The sequence below is a fragment of the Oryctolagus cuniculus genome, chromosome 7, assembly GCF_051225735.1.
Source record: "Oryctolagus cuniculus isolate XC-2025 breed Fujian yellow rabbit chromosome 7, ASM5122573v1, whole genome shotgun sequence".
Lineage (NCBI taxonomy): Eukaryota > Metazoa > Chordata > Mammalia > Lagomorpha > Leporidae > Oryctolagus > Oryctolagus cuniculus.
Genome location: NC_142873.1, coordinates 26,270,173 through 26,286,918, shown reverse-complemented (window position 1 = coordinate 26,286,918; position 16,746 = coordinate 26,270,173). Strand labels below are relative to the sequence as shown.

Here is a 16,746-nt window from a genome sequence, read left to right as displayed (position 1 = left end):
TGGATTGGCCCAGCTCCGTCCATTGTGGCCATTTGAGGAATTAACCAGCTGATACAAAACTTTTTCTCTGTCTCACTCTTTCTCTAACTCTATATCTCTACCTGTCAAATAAATAAAATAAATGAAAAATGTCTGTTCAATTCCTTTGCCCATTTCTTAACTGGATTATTTGTTTTGTGGTTGTTGAATTTCTTGAGCTCTTTATGGATTCTGGATTTTCTCCCATTCTGCCAGTTGTCTCTTCACTTTGCTACTTGTTTCTTTTGCAATGTAAAAGCTTCTCAGCTTGATGTAATCACACTTGTCAATTTTGGCTTTGATCGCCTGTGCTTCTGGGGTCATTTCCAAGAAGTCTTTGCCTGTGCCAATGTCTTGCAGAGTTTACCGAATGTTCTCTAATAGTTTGATGGTATCGGGTCATAGGTTTAGATCTTTGATCCATTTTATGTGGATTTTTGTGTAAGGTGTAAGGTCGCTGTCTTGTTTCATACCTCTGCATGCCAAGATCCAGTTTTCCCAGCACCATTTATTGAAGAGATTGTCCTTTCTCCAAGGGTTGATTTCAGCTCTATTGTCAAAGATAAGTTGGTTGTACATGCATGGATTGATTTCTGGAGTTTCTATTCTATTCCATTGGTCTCTCTATCTGTTTTTGTACCAGGTACCAGGCTGTTTTGATTGTAACTGCCCTATCATATGTATCATTTGTACCAGTACCAGGCTGTTTTGATAGTAACTGCCCTATCATATGTATTGGAGTCTAGTATTGTGGTAACTCCAGGTTTGTTTTTGTTGTTTATTATTGTTTTAGCTATTTGGGGTCTCTTGTGTTTCCATATGAATTTTTGCATCATTTTTTTCTATATCTGATAAGAATGTCCTTGATATTTTGATTGGTATCACATTGAATCGTAAAATGCTTTCGGTTGTATGGACAGTTTGATCATACTGAGTCTTCCAATCCATGAGCATGGAAGATTTTTTCATTTTTTATGTGTCTTATATTTCTTTATTGTTTGTAATTTTTATTGTAGAAATCTTTGATATCCTTGGTTAAATTTATTCAAAGGTATTTTATCTTTTTTGTGGTTATTGTGAATAGGATTAATCATAAAAGTTCTTAGCCATGGCATTGTTTGTGTATACAGAGGCTATTGATTTTTTGTGTTAATTTTATATCCTGCCACTTTACTAAACTCTTACGAGTTCCAGTAGTCTCTTGGTGGAATCTGCTGGATCTCCTATAGGTAGGATCATGTCATCTGCAAATAGGAATAGCTTGACATCCTCCTTCCCAATTTGTATCCCTTTGATTTCTTTTTGTTGCCTAATGGCTCTGGCAAATACTTCCAGGACTACATTGAATAGCAGTGGTGAGAGTGGGCATCCTTATCTGCTTCTAGATCTTAAAGGGAATGCCTGCAATCTTTCCCTGTTTAATAAGAAACTGGCTGTGGGTTTGTCATAAATTGCATTCATTGTGGTGAAGAATGTTACTTCCAAACCCAATTTGTTTAAGGTTTTCATATGAAAGGGAGTTCTATTTTATCAGATGCTCTCTTTGTATATATGTGATAATCATATGGTTTTTGTTCTTCAGTTTGTCAATGTGACTTATTGATTTGCAAATGTTGAACCATCCCTGCATACCAGGGATAAATCCCACTTGGTCCTGGTGAATGATTTCCTGGGTTCGTGTTGTTTGATTCGATTAGCTAATATTTTGTTGAGGATTTTTGTGTCCATCAGGGATTTTTTTCTGTAGTATCTTTTCTGGTTTAGTTTCGTAGAAGGAGTTTGGAGGATTCCGTCCTTTTTGATTGATTTGCATGAGTAATTAGAATTAGTTCTCTTTGAATTAAACAATGAAGCCATCTGGACCAGGGCTTTTCTTCATAAGGTGGGTCTTTTACTGATTCAGTCTCTGATTTGGTTATTAGTCTGTTTAGGTTTTTTTTTTGCATCGTCAGGGGTATAGGTCTCTTTTTTGTTGTTGTATGTTTCTTTGGTTTTGGAATTAAGATGATTCTCATCTCCTAAAAAGAGTTTGGGAGGAATCTTCCCCTTTCAACTGTTTTGATTGACTTAAGAACTGAAATTAGTTCTTCAAAGTTTGGCAGAACTCAGGAGTAAAACCATCCAGTGCTGGGCTTTTCTTTATTGGGAGGGTCTTTTTTACTGATTCAGTCTCCATTTTGGATATTGTTCTGTTTAATTTTTCTCTTTTATTCATGACAATTATGGTAGATTGTATGTGTCTGGAAATACATCCATTGCTAATAGATTTTCCAGATTGTCGACATATTACTGCTTGTAGTAATTCCTGATGATTCTTACTATTTCTGTGGAACCCATTGTTACATCTCTTTTTTCATCTCTGATTTTATTGATTTGGGTCCTTTCTCTTTGTTTTTTTGTTAATTGGACCAATGATATATCAATTTTGTTCATTTTTTTCAAAAAATAGCTCTTCATTTCACGGGTCTTTTGTATCTTTTTTTGTTTGTTTCAATTTTGTTGATTGTCTAATTTTAACTATTTATTTCCATCTACTAAGTTTGTGTTTGGTTTGTTGTTTTTGTAGGTCCTTGAGATATATTGATAGCTCATTGATTTAATCCCTTTCCAATTTCTTGAGGTAGGCGCTATTTGGTATAAATTTCTATTAACACTGCTTTTGTTGCATTCCATAAGTTTTGATAAATATCCCTATTGTTTGCTTTGGATTTCCTTTGTACTTTTACTAAATTTTCTGCCTTCACATTCTTTCATGATGATGACTATCATTCTCAGTTTCTGTGTATATCACATCTTTAAGCATTATTTGTAAGGCTGGATGAAGGGTAACAAAATCAATGTCTGTGTTTCATGGAAGGTCTTTATTTATAAGTGAGAAATTTGCTGGGTACACTATTCTGAGCTGACAGTTTCTTTTAGGACTTGAATTGTTTCTCTCCATTCTCTCCTAGCCTGTAGGGTTCGCATGAGAAATCAGCTGTTAATCTAATTGGAGATCCTCTGACTTTCTTCTGTATTGTATCATTGCTGTCATTCACTTTGTTTAAACATAGGCATCCATAAGCATACATTGTTGCTATTATTTTTAACAAATTATCATCTTTTAGATAATTTAGGAGAACAGTTTCTTTTATTTTCCTTCATTCATTTCTTCTTTAATGTTCACCTTTACAAAGATCAAAGTGTCTGGCTTACTATTTTCTTTCTCTTGAAAGAACTTTTTACATTTCTTGTAAGCTAAGTCTACAGGCAATAAATTGCCTGAGTTTTTGCTGGTTTGGAAAAATCTTTGTTTCTTCTTCATTCTTGAAGAATATACAACCAAGATAAGAATTATATCTAATTTTTCCTCAGAAACTGGAAAAATTGGGAGAAATTCTTAGTCATTGCTTCAAATCTTGCTTCTTTTCCTACTCTTCTTTCTTCACATTATGTTTATATTACACCTTTTATAATTATCCCCTAGTTTTTAATTAGTTGATTTTTTTTGGTCTTTTTCTCTTAGCTTTTCAGTTTTGGAAGTTGCTGTTATATCCTGAAGCTCAGACATTATTTCTTCGGTGTGGTTGGTCTACTAATGTCTATCTGACGTTCTTCATTTCTGTTATTGTGTGGTTGATCTCTAGCATTTATTTTAGATTATTTCTTGGAATTTCCATATCTCTGTTTACATTATCAAGCTGTTATTTTGTGTTTCCTACTTTTTCTATTAGAGCCCTTAGCATATTAGTCATAGTGTTTTAAAGATGCCTGGCCTGGTCATTCTAACATTCCTGCTATATCTGACTCTGGTTCTTATGCTTATTCAACCTATTCAAACCTTTTTTTTTTTTTCTCGCCCTTTAGTATGCTTTGTAACTTTGTTGAAAGGTGAACATGATACACTGTTAAGGAGGCCTTTAGGGATGTAAAATTATTAAGTCTTTTGGTAGACCTTTTTGCCCTTGCTTGTATACTCTGCAGCCCTTGTTTCACCTCCCATGGTTGGAACAGGTTGGCCAGAGGCAACCAGAGTTGAATATTTTCTTTGCCTCAAGTAGGTTATGCTCTGATAAAAACAGCAAATTAGGTTCTGGCAAAACTTCCCTTATAGCAGGCATTGTTAAGAACAGAATGTCATGTTAATTTTCAAAATGTTGAGAACCTAGTGGTAGTGCTGAGATAAAACTAATGAAGGGCCAACAGTAGGTTAAAGCCCTGGTCTGCAGTGCTGGCATCCCATATGGATGCCAGTTCAAAGTCCTGGCTGCTCCACTTCTGATCTAGCTCTCTGCTATGGCCTGGGAAAGCAGTAGAAGATGGCCCAAGTCCTTGGGCCCCTGCACCTGTGTGGGAGACCTGGAAGAAGTTCCTGGCTCCTTGCTTTGGGCTGGCATAGCTCCAGCTGTTGCAGCCTTCTGGGGAGTGAATCAGTGGATAGAAGACTTTATTTCTCTCTCTCTCTTTCTCTCTCTCTGCCTCTGCCTCTCTGTAACTCTGCCTTTCAAATAAATAAATTAAAAAAAAAAAAAAAACTAATGAAAATTTGAGGACCCCTCCCATGAGTGGGCCTCCCTAGAGTTTTTGATTCTTAGGCTCATAGTGTCCACACTGAACCTCCAACTGTTTGTCAGTTAAAGTACAATGCGATTCCCATGCTCCTACACTTGTTCCTTCAGAATTTTCTACTCCTTGGTTTTCTGCTCCAGTAAATTGTGACCAATTTTGGAAGTAATGGTTTGCCTTGTCACTTCACATCTCTGGTAGTTTGAGACTTGCTTGTTCATCATTTTGTACAGCCTTTTACTTTTAGGATGGAGTGAAAACTTGTAAGCTTCTTATATCTTCTTAGAGTTTTGTTTCCTCCTTTCCAACACTTACAGCTTTCTTTTCTTTGGTATCCCTAAGTGTGATGGCTCACATTTTCATCAGTGTTAAGTCTAAGTAGTTGAGAACCAGTTGTGGCTTGTGCCCATAGGGAAAACTTTTATTGTGTAAGTATTATGTTTGTCATGGGTGTTTTGTAGATGTATTTTATCTGAGGAAGTTCCTCTTGATTCTTGGCTTGCTAATAGTTCTGAACCTCCATGATTAATTTTCGCCAATCACTATTTTGAGCATCTGTAAAGATGATCATTTTTACTGTGTCATGAAAATGAATTGTTAATTTTCTAATGTTAAACTTACATTGCATTAAATAACAGTTGGTCATGATATATACGAGTGACTATTACATTTATTGTTAATTTTACATAATTTTGTTTGATAATTGCTTAGGAATTTTGTATCTATTGTTCCTTAATAAGACAGACATGGGATTTTTTAGATCTTGTGCTATGTTTTGGTATGTAAGGCTTATAAAAATTAGTTCTTTTTTCAAGAGGACTTGAATCGGTAAAGTCATGGAGGTCTGGAATTTGTTTTAAAAAGGAATTTTGAGCCTTTAACTCAGCTTACAGGGGCACAGTTTTGTTTCCACTTTATAGATTTCTAGCAGTGTGTTCCATTTGTTCTAAATGTAAAATTTATTATCAAAATATTATCTTACTGGTTTTGGTGCTTTTTCCCCTTTTAAATGTTTTTAATTCAGGAGAAAGTGGATATTTTCTTCTACTGCTATTAGATTTGATGTTTTACAGTTTTACTGGTTACCGTAAACATAACACATACCTGTAGAACTCTAAAGTTAATCAATACTTTTGTCTCCAGAATAATACAAAAATCTCAAAGCTGACTTATCCTTAACTTGATTCATTTGTCACTGTTTTTCCGTATTTTAGTTCTTTTTTGCTGTAAGTCACCAGAGAATTATTGTTAACATTTTAAATTTAATGTTCATTTATATTCACCTATATGTTCTTTCATTTATTTTTCTAAGATCTTTATCATTATTTCCCTTAAAGGTAAAGTATTATTCTCATTCCCCTCCACACCCATACTCATAGCCCCCAATTCCTTTCATTAATCCTGTGTGAGATGTGTTGGGATCTTTGAATCCCAGGGTTGCTGTATATCAGTACTGGAAAATTCTCAAACGTTATTTTTTCCCCTCAAATATTACCTCTATCCCTTTTAGATTCCTAAATTTAATTAAACGTGTTAGAAGGGCAGACATGTAGCCTCGTGGTTAAGACACCTGCAGTTGAGGGGTTTGTTCCACTCATGTGGGAGACCTGGATTCAGTTTCTAGCTCCTGGTTTTTTAAAAGGCATTTGGCAAATGAACTAGTAAATGGAAAATATGTCTAACTGCCTCCCCTTGTCTCCCCTCTGTCTGTCTCTCAAGTAGAATTTTTAAAATAATAATAATTAAATATGTTAGTCTTTTTCCTTCTATCCCTTGTATTACACACTTTCCAATTTTTGCCTTTTTGTGTGTTTTTTTTTTTTTTTGGATGATTTCTTCTAATCTGTTTTCTAAGCCACATGACATTCAGCTGTATTTATTCTGTTATTAATTCGCTCTTTTGGGTTTTAATATTAAAAATAACATTTTCCATTTCTGCTTTTTTAAATTAGATCTTTTTTCTAATTTTGTTTCCTTTAAGTATTTATGAGCTTGTTTTATATTTAAACATCATAAGCATAATTGTCTATAGTCTGTGTTTGATAATTCTAATATCTGAAATTTTTGTGACATTTGTCTTCGTAGTTTCTTGCCAAAGGTGTGTTGTATTTTTGTGCACTTGACTATCTTTGTGCACCATACATCTTTGATAAAATGTTTGTAGGCATAAATTGATGGCTAAATGGAAGTCCTGAGAGAATTTGTGTTTGCTTCACATTCAGGTTTTTTGGGCTAGCAGGAGACAGGAATTTGGGCTCAATGCATGGCTTCATTCTTCACATGAGGATGTAGTTCTTTGGAATCCTAGCTTATTTTGTGGAGGGCATAGGTATCTTAATTTAGACTACTACATTGAGTGGACTCTGGGATCTGATGTCTGATCCATTCCCTTTTGATATATGAACCAAAGTTGACTCTCATATTCTTGTATTGACAAATGCTCTCGGGACAAAAATGACTTTTGTGTGCTACTTGACTGTTTAGCTTTCTACTTTTCCTTCAGTTTTGGCCTAGGGATTACTTATTATCTTGTTAGCTATTCAGTGCTTTTAGTATTTGTATGTTTTCTTTCATTTTGTTTAAATCCATCATATGTATTTGCTTTCAGTGGAGATATAGACCTAAATGAGATAACAGCCATACATAAACATAGACATGAATTTTTTTTTTTTTTAATTTGACAGTTAGTGAGAGAGAGAGAGAGAGAAGAAGGTCTTCCTTCTGTTGGTTCACTCCCCAGATGGCTGCTACGGCCGGCGCACTGCGCTGATCTGAAGCCAGGAGCCAGGTGCTTCCTCCTGGTCTCCCATGCGGGTACAGGGGCCCAAGCTCTTAGGCCATCCTCCACTGCCTTCCCGGGCCACAGCAGAGAGCTAGACTGGAAGAGGAGCAACTGGGACTAGAACCCGGCGCCCGTATGGGATGCCGGCACCGTAGGAGGAGGATTAACCAAGTGAGCCACGGCGCCGGCCCAGCATGACTTTTTTAAAAAGTAATGTGATGTTAATATTCTAATGAAAATTACTATTTTAAGGGTTTTTTAAAAATATGTTTGATGACTTTCTCAAGAAATCAGATATGTATCATCAAGTTATAATTGGTTGAATCATGTTATTAATACATTTTTAATATGTGAAGGTTGATATTGGATTTATTTATAAAAAAAAAAAACCTTAGTTCTAGCTGTCAGACCTTATTTACTTTTAATGAGTTGAATAGGACTAAAGTCTCCTAACTCCTCTTCTGTATCTTTGTTTACCTTGTCAGTGGTAGGGATGGGTTGAGTATCTTGAATGTGCTTTGAGTAATGAAATCTTTAAAACATTGAGCTGGGCCGGCGTCGCGGCTTACTCCTCTGCCTTGCGGCGCCGGCACACTGGGTTCTAGTCCCGGTCGGGGCGCCGGATTCTGTCCTGGTTGCCCCTCTTCCAGGCCAGCTCTGCTGTGGCCAGGGAGTGCAGTGGAGGATGGCCCAAGTGCTTGGGCCCTGCACCCCATGGGAGACCAGGATAAGTACCTGGCTCCTGCCATCGGATCAGCCCAGTGCGCTGGCCGTGTGCGCTGGCCGCGGCGGCCATTGGAGGGTGAACCAACGGCAAAAGGAAGACCTTTCTCTCTGTCTCTCTCTCTCATTGTCCACTCTGCCTGTCAAAATAAATAAATAAATAAATAAATAAATAAAATAAAAATAAAATAAAACATTGAGCTAAACCTAATGTACTTGATTTACTCAATATGCCAGAATTGTTTATGATTACTTGATTCTGTATATTGCATGTTCAGGCTATTTTTAAAATTTTGGCATTCATACTTTTAATATAGTCATGAAAGCTAGAAAGCAAATCCTTGGATCTCTTTTTTGTGTGTGTACATGTTCTTCTAACTGGCTTCTATATGAATGCACTTAAAAAAGTTCATGGAAGGGAGCCGGCATTGTTGCTAACAGATTAAGCATTCACCTGGAACACTGGCATTCCATATGGTTGCTGGTTCAAGCCCTGGCTGCTCCACTTCCGAGCCAACTTCCTGTTAATGTATCTGGGAAAGCAGTGGAGGATGTCCCAAGTGCTTGGGCCCCTGCACCCTTATGGGAGACCCCGGATGAAGCTCCTGGCTCCTGACTTCGACCTGGCCCTGCACTGGCCATTGCAGCCATTTGGGAAGTGAGCCAAAAAATGGAACATCTCTCTCTCTCTCTCTCTCTCTCTCTCTCTCTCTGTCTCTTTTCCCCTTTCCCTCTTCTTCCTCTCTCCCTCTCTCTTCCTCCCATCCTTTCTCCCTCCATCCCTCCCTCCATCCCTCCCTCTCTCCCCCACTTTCTTTTCTCCCCCTCTGTAACTACGTTTCAAATAAATAAAATAATTTAAAAAAAATGAAAAAAAAAAGTTCATGGAAAATGAGATTAAAAGATAAGTTTATTTTGGCACAAAATATTTTGAAACCCATGTACAGGTTTTAATATGCATTTCTCATGAACTTTTTGAAGCCCCTCCATGTATGAATTTCAAACATTTTTACACCAAAATAAGTTTATCTTTTAATTCCATTTTCCACAAAATTTTTGAATTACCCTTGTACATGTGATAAGTATTGCACATTATTAACCCACCAAAATTGTAGAGTTTAGTCTTTCAGGGAAATACTCAGATGATCTATAGGCTTAGCATTAGCTTGCCCAGTAATATTATTTTTCTTGTCAAATAAAGGAGAGAGCCATGTTCAAAGAAAGACCCTTACTCTGTTGGTTTAGTCTAGTCCAAAATAAGAATGGTACCATCTCTCTCCCATGTTGCTTCTTTTCACTTAATAGTTTAATGTGCATAAATATGTAGTTAATGTGATATATAAATTTATTGGTCCTATTAATAAAATTATTAGGGGATGATTTTATATTTTTAGTGTTTAATCACAGCATAATCCACTTTTCATTTTACATCTTCTTTTTTTCTTACCAGTAGACCCAAATGATTTGTACATCGTAGAACCTCTCAAGTTCTCTCCAGAAAAAAAGGTAATATTCTGTTTCTTTCTACTTAAGTATATTATATGGTAGTAAATGAAGACATAGATTTAAATATTTAGCATAACCTTTAAGTTATCCTGATTATTTTCAGTGATGATAATGTACAAAATGTGTTCTTTTAAGGATTAGCAAACTATGACCCACAGATCACTGTGGCATGTTTTGTATGGACTGAGAGCCAAAAAGCATTTTCTCATTTTAAAGGATTGTAATATAGAACAAAAAAGAATGCAAAGAGTCTTCAAAAAAATGGATAGAAAATTATGCCTAGATTTCAAAATATTTAAACCAAAATCTTTTAATTCCATTTTTTCCATGAACTTTTGAAATATTCCTATATAAGAGAAAGGATGTGACCTACAAATCCTAAAGCATTTAGTATATGATTGTTTACAGAAAAAGTTTGCTCATCCCTTTGATGATAATCGTTGTTTATTGAGTATATAATTTTTGCCTGCCAGGAACAGTGCATGCAATTATTCTTGTAAGCCTTACAACCTGAAGATTGTGTCCTCCCTATTTTTAAATGAGAAAATTGAAACTCAAAAGACACAGATTGCAGGATTCAAGAATATACTTGAGATTTTTTTACTACATAGTTTGTGCTTTTCCATTTTCTTCCAAATAAAGGTGTACATTTATTTTGATTAGTGGTAATTGTCTCAAGGTGAAAAAACCTGGACTTAGATCCAAAATAACCTAAGAGTCAGTCCCAACATGGCCACTTACTATTTTGCAACTTGGGCAAGGAACCAAACCTCTGAACTTTTGTTTTCTGATTCAGGAACCAAAGATAAACCTTTCAGGGTTAATAAGTAAAATAAGTTAAAAAAAAAAAAAAAATGAAAGGAACTGATGTAATATCTGGTGCATACTAGGAATTCAGTTGCTAGTTATCACTCACTGAATCTATATCATATGTGACAAGTAGGCAGGTTAAACAGTTTTGATTGTATTTACAAATTTTGAAGCTGCTGATACAGAACTTAATTTTACATGATAACACATTTATATGCTTTTCATAATACTGTTTTGTTTTCCTTTTCACCAGGAGGTGGCACTCTCTTCTGTTAGCTCTGCTTTTTTTTTTTTTTTATAATTTTCTTTTTTTTTTTAAACTTTTATTTAATGAATATAAATTTCCAAAGTACAGGTTATGGATTACAATGGCTTCCCCCCGATAACGTCCCTCCCACCCGCAACCCTCCCCTTTCCCACTCGCTCTCCCCTTCCATTCACATCAACATTCATTAGCTCTGCTTTCTAGATGTTTAATTAACCACTGGAGGTCTCATTCCTATCTTTTTTTTTTTTTTTTCACTTCTGTTACAGAAGAAACGCTGTAAGTACAAAACTGAAAAAATTGAGACCATAAAGCCTGCAGATCCATTGCACCCTATCGCCAATGGAGACATAAAAGCAAGGAAGCCCTTTACGAACCAGAGAGACTTTTCCAATATGGGAGAAGTTTATCACTCTTCTTATAAGGGTCCTCCATCTGAAGGAAGCTCAGAAACTTCATCACAGTCAGAAGAATCCTATTTTTGTGGCATTTCAGCTTGCACAAGTCTGTGCAATGGACAGTCCCAAAAGACAAAAACTGAAAAGAGGGCTTTAAAACGAAGGCGATCTAAAGTCCAAGACCAAGGAAAACTGATAAAGACTCTAATACAGACTAAGTCGGGATCATTGCCGAGCCTGCATGATATAATCAAAGGAAACAAAGAGATCACTGTGGGAACATTTGGTGTTACAACCGTCTCGGGACATATCTAAAATTAATTGAACTTTTCATACTCGAGACATTTTTGTTGTTCTTTGAAGAACAGTCTGTGGTATTTGAAGGGTTTGGGGGAGGGAGAAAATATCAGTGGGAAAAGTATTCAGAAATTATGGTTTTTGCCTTTTAACAAGTAGACAGGATTGTGTCAATCTTGATTAATGAGCTGCAGTTTTACAAGGCTGATCACTTCCTACAAAGACAATGGTAGACATTTTATAAAGATGTTTTTCATAGATTAATTACTGGGACATAAGTAATTTGGAAGCCCAGTCCCTTGGGTGGGATAGGAATGAAAGCCTAAACCTCTTCCTTTAGCTTTGTTCCTATTTCTTGCACCTTCCCATATTTATGTGCCTTTTGTCTATTTATAATGCCACTGGAAGAGGAGGGAGAAATTTTTCTGTCATTTGATTTCTTTTATAACTTTGTTAGTCTTTTGAAGCTGCAAACACTACAAGGCTTTAAGGTGGTCTGTGCCTGAAACTCAGCAATGTGGGTCAGACAGTGAAAATCCTAAAGACTTGCCAACTAGATCTCTTTTAAAGCAAACTCAAACACATACACACAAACTTTTTGGAACTGTAAAGTCTATTCTAGATAAATGGTGATGATGTTAATGTTATTTTCATTTAATTTAGTCATGCTGGATTACTTCTTTATTACTTGCCAACTTAAAATGAGGAAACAAGCGAAAAAAACCAAACTACTAGATCTTTTCTTGCAAATGATTGGTATTTACAGACGGATTTTTGGTAGATTCATCTTGAATCACATTTAATTGTTTTATGAAGGTTTTCTTTAGATACATTACATTTTAAGCATTCACAATAAACACTAAATCCTCCAAACTTTTAACATCATTATTTTCTCTTACTATAAATATAAAACTTTGAACGTTGGCAAACAACTTCAGGTCTTATGAAATAATCACTGCCTGTGTACAGATTCACATAACCAGCTAGTGAGTTTGTCAGTCCTTGTCTAATTGGTCAAGTCTAAAGGGATTATTATTCCTTGATGTTTGCTTTGTTTTGGCTACAAATGTGCAGAGGTATATGTTTGTGATGTCACTGTGTTTTCATGTGTCTTTTTTTCTTTAAAAAATAATTGGCTGTGACTATATTTGAATAAAATGATTTTTTTTTAGTGTGTGATTATACGGTAATAAGTGAACGTGGAACACGTTTCTTTTTGGAAGGGAGAAAATTGACCATTTTGTGTTGTAAGAGATTTAAGTTATAACTTATTGAGCACTTTTAGTAATAACTGTTTTTAAACTTGTCTAATACCTTTATTTTGGGGTATTGTTTATAATGTGACTTATTTAGAGCCTTTTTTGTTTAAGTTGCTGCTTTAGTTTAAAAGTATGTTTTTGAAGATTAAAAAACAAATTTTTTTTCCAGTCTGCACAATTTAGCCGTTCAGAGCAAGAGGGCCTGATTGTATAGAAGCCTCTTGAAAAGAGGTCCAGATGAGAGCAGAGTGGGAAGTTGCACCATCTGTGTGTTGTGGAAACAGGACTTTGAATATGTAACTACAGAGCTGTAGTGCCATTAGAAACTGTGAATTTCCAAATAAATCTGAACACTTGTCTTTATTAATTACTGGCTCTTCTGTCCTACAAAAGAGAACTCAATTTATTGCTAAACTGTGAATGTTGATTTAAGGTTTTGGCATATTTAAAGCTAAATGTACTGATCATAGTTCAGCCAACTATGAACTGTACTTTCACATAAACATTTTGTTCCCTAGTCCATGAAATTTCAACTTCTCAAATACTAAAATGATGATTTTGAGTCTTAGTGCTTTCATTAGGCTCCATCTTTAAGACCTGTAACTTTTCCATGTCTATACTACACTAGGTTTGAATGTTAGTTTAGGTGTCTCCTAAAGGTCTTAATATCTAAAACTTAATCCGCAAAGTCTTAGGTTAATGATCAATGGATTAAGGATGCAAACTTAATCCAATTATAGTGTGTGAAGGCGGGGTCTGTAGAAAATATTAGACTGGATTAGGCTGTTGGTGTGAGGACCTATGACTGAATTGTAGTGGGCTATAAGGAGAGACCACGTAGACAAGTAAACAATGAAGAGCACATTTCCTTTCTCTGCTTCCAGGCTCACATGTGCTCCTCTTCTTCCAGCCTCTTTCTTCAGTACACAGCCTAATGGGGCCCACCCCATATTTTGTTTTTATTTTTAAAGATTTTATTTATTTATTTGAAAGGCAGAGTTACAGAGAGGGAAAGGCAGAGACAGAGTGAGATCTTCCATCTGCTGGTTCACTCCCCAAATAGCCACGACAGTTGGAGCTAAACAAGTCTGGAGCCAGGAACTTCTTCCAGGACTCCCACATGGTCGCAGTGGCCCAAGGACTTGGGTAATCTTTCACTGCTTTCACTGGCCATTAGCAGAAAGCTGGATTGGAACTGGAGCAGCTGGGACTTGAATGGGCACCCATACGGGATGCCAGCACTCTAAGCAGCGGCTTAACCTGCTATGCCACAGTACCAGCCCCTAACCACCCCATTTTGAATTGTGAACTTTCAAAATCATGAGCCAAATAAACCTCCTTCCTTCAATAAGTAGTTTATTTCAGATATTTGGTATAGTAATAAAAAGTTGACTGAAATACACATGAGACATAACATCTTGACATTTTAGGTTTATTTTTCCTCTCAGATTATAATTACATCAGGGAAAAATAATAAGGAATGGAAATTTTGCAAATAGATCCATGGTTGATTAAAAGCAAAACTACAACTTAGCACTTTTAATCCAAAAATCTGAGGCCAAGTATGCATTAGGGGTACTTAACCTTCAAAGTCTGTGCATATATTCTAAAATCTGAAAAACTCAGATACATATTTGGGGCTAGCCCTGTGGCACTGCATGTTAAGCTGCTGTCATCCTATATGGGTGCCAATTTGAGTCCTGGCTGTTCCACTTCTTATCCAGCTCCCTGCTAATGGCTCAGGAAATCATCGGAGGGTGGCCCAAGTGCTTGGGCCCCTGCACTCATATGGGAGACCCAGAAGATGCTCCTGGCTTTGGCCTGGCACAGCTCCTGATGTTGTGGCCATTTGGGGAGTGAATCAGCTCATGGAAGATTCTATCTCTTCTCTCTCCCTGTAACTGCCTCTCAAATAAATAAATAAATAAATAAATCTTTTTAAACAAAATTATGTATTTAATTTGAAGAATTGGTTTTATAGACCTTTTACAGAAGAAAAAGCTGTGTAGATCATGCTTTGCACACAGACATGACCACTGCCACCATTCACATTTCACTACCAAGGATTTCTTGCTCCTCAGCAACAACCATTGAGTCTGCAGGTTTTTTTTTTTTTTTTTTTTTTTCTTATCTTGCTATTTAAACTTTAAAACTTTCTGGTTTTAGATGTGTGCCCAATTTGAATATTCAAACTTAAAAGCATGAACATGAAAATACATGTAGTCTGTATTTGTTAATTGAGTTGAATAAATCTATTTTAAATCATATTTAGTAACAGCTTAGAAATACGACTTTTTAACTCTACACTTCATAGAACAGTTAATAACCTTATGTGCTTTTCTCTAATTTTATAATTAACAAAATTTCAAATCCATAGAAAAGTTGAATAGCCATGAACCTTTATCCACATTTGCAGTTCATTTTTTATGCTTTGTGTAGGAAACACACACATGAATGTACATATGTTTCAAAATTTTTTCCACAAAAATAAACATTTTAAAATTTATTTTACTTAAATTTCATATATTTCATATATAGAGGTTTAAGAACAGTGATACCTCCCATCCCACCCTTCCTCCCATTCTCCCCCCTCCCCCCCTTTTCCTTCTTCCTCTTACTTCCTCTCAGTTTTTACAATGATCTACTTCCAGGTTACCTTATACCCTACATTAAGTAAAGAATAAAACAATAAGGAGAAAAAAAAACCTATTGTTCCTCAACAGTGAAGACGAACGCTATAAACACTCATCAGATTTCAAAATCACCTTCACTCCTGTAGATTACATTTTTGGTACTCTTAGTTAACACAGGTCAGAGAAAACATGGTATTTGTCTTTTTGGGACTGGCTTTTTATTTGAAATATTTATTTATATAAATGGAACAAATGTATCATACAGTTTTAAGTATATAATGATACTTGCCACCCTATTCTCCTTCCTTCCCATCATTCCTCCTGCTCCCTTCCTTATTTTTCTTTTGATTTTTGCAATAGTATACTTTTTTTTTTCTTTGAGAACAAGTTTTATCATTAATTGAAGAAGCACCTAAGGAAACAAGCAATGGAATTGGGTACTTAGGCTTATCTAAAACAAGACATACAATATCTTCCACTTAATGCACTAAAATAAAGAAAATTTTTGTGAACAAGTTTTACTATTAACTCTCATAATCCAACTCTTGGAGGACAGAAGTTCTGCATGGGAAGTTAGTGCACAGTGACTCCTGTTATTAATTTAGCGATACTCTTATGATGTCAGTGATCACCCAAGGCTCTTGACGTGAGCTGCCTAGACTATGGAAGCCTTTTGAATCCACAGACTCCTTTAATATTTAGACAAGGCCATAAGTAAAGTAGAAGTTCTCTTCCAGAAAAAAGTATGTCTGTCTTTGATGACCACTTCTTTTTACTGGGGTCTCACCCAAAGAGGCCCTTACATAGAACATTTTTTCGCCACAGTGTCTTGGCTTTCAATCCCTGAAATGTTCTTATGGGCTTTTCAGGCAGACCAGAATGCCTTAAAGGCTGATTCTAAGGTCAGAGTGCTACTTAAAGCAATTGTCATTCTATGAGTCTGCTGTTTTGGATTGCTTCCCATGTTTGAGCCTTTTAATTCTATTATTACCAAATATTTATTTAATTTTTTAAAAGTTTTTGACAGGCAGAGTTAGACAGCGAGCGAGAGAGAGACAGAAAGGTCTTCCTTTTTCCGTTAGTTCACCTCCCAAGTGGTGCTGCGCTGATCCAAAGTCAGGAGCCAGGTGCTTCCTCCTGGGTCTCCCATGCTGGTACAGGGCCCAAGGACCTGGGCCATTCTCCACTGCACTCCCGGGCCACAGCAGAGAGCTGGACTGGAAAAGGAGCAACCAGGACAGAATCTGGCACCCCGACCAGGACTAAAATGCTTTTATTACCACCCCACTTATGGGGATTATGCTGGGACTGATTTATTTCACTAAGTATAGTGGTTTCCAGTTGCACCCTTTTTTTTTTTTTTTTTTTTTTCAAAAGACATGAATTCATTCTTTTCTATGGCTGAGAAGTCTTCCATTTTATACACACACACACACACACCATAATTTCTTTATTCATTAGTTGATGGTTATCTGGGTTGATTTCATATCTTAGCAATTGTAAACTGAGC

General features: G+C 36.1%; 1 protein-coding gene across 9 annotated transcripts in view; it reads left to right on the top strand.

Moving 5' to 3' along the window:
* SUCO (SUN domain containing ossification factor) overlaps positions 1 to 12,970 on the top strand; it is a 123,395-nt gene extending 110,425 nt beyond the window's left edge. For 5 of the 9 annotated variants that reach the window (XM_070077348.2, XM_051857108.3, XM_051857110.3 and 2 more), the window contains 2 exons: positions 9,519 to 9,574; positions 10,919 to 12,970. In XM_070077348.2, the coding sequence (XP_069933449.1) occupies positions 9,519 to 9,574; positions 10,919 to 11,362 (500 nt within the window). In that variant the 3' untranslated portion in view covers positions 11,363 to 12,970. The remainder of the gene's footprint in view (positions 1 to 9,518; positions 9,575 to 10,918) is intronic. The other 4 variants (XM_089299533.1, XM_051857109.3, XM_070077347.2 and 1 more) reach the window with 1 other exon arrangement.
* Positions 12,971 to 16,746: the final 3,776 nt, after the last annotated feature.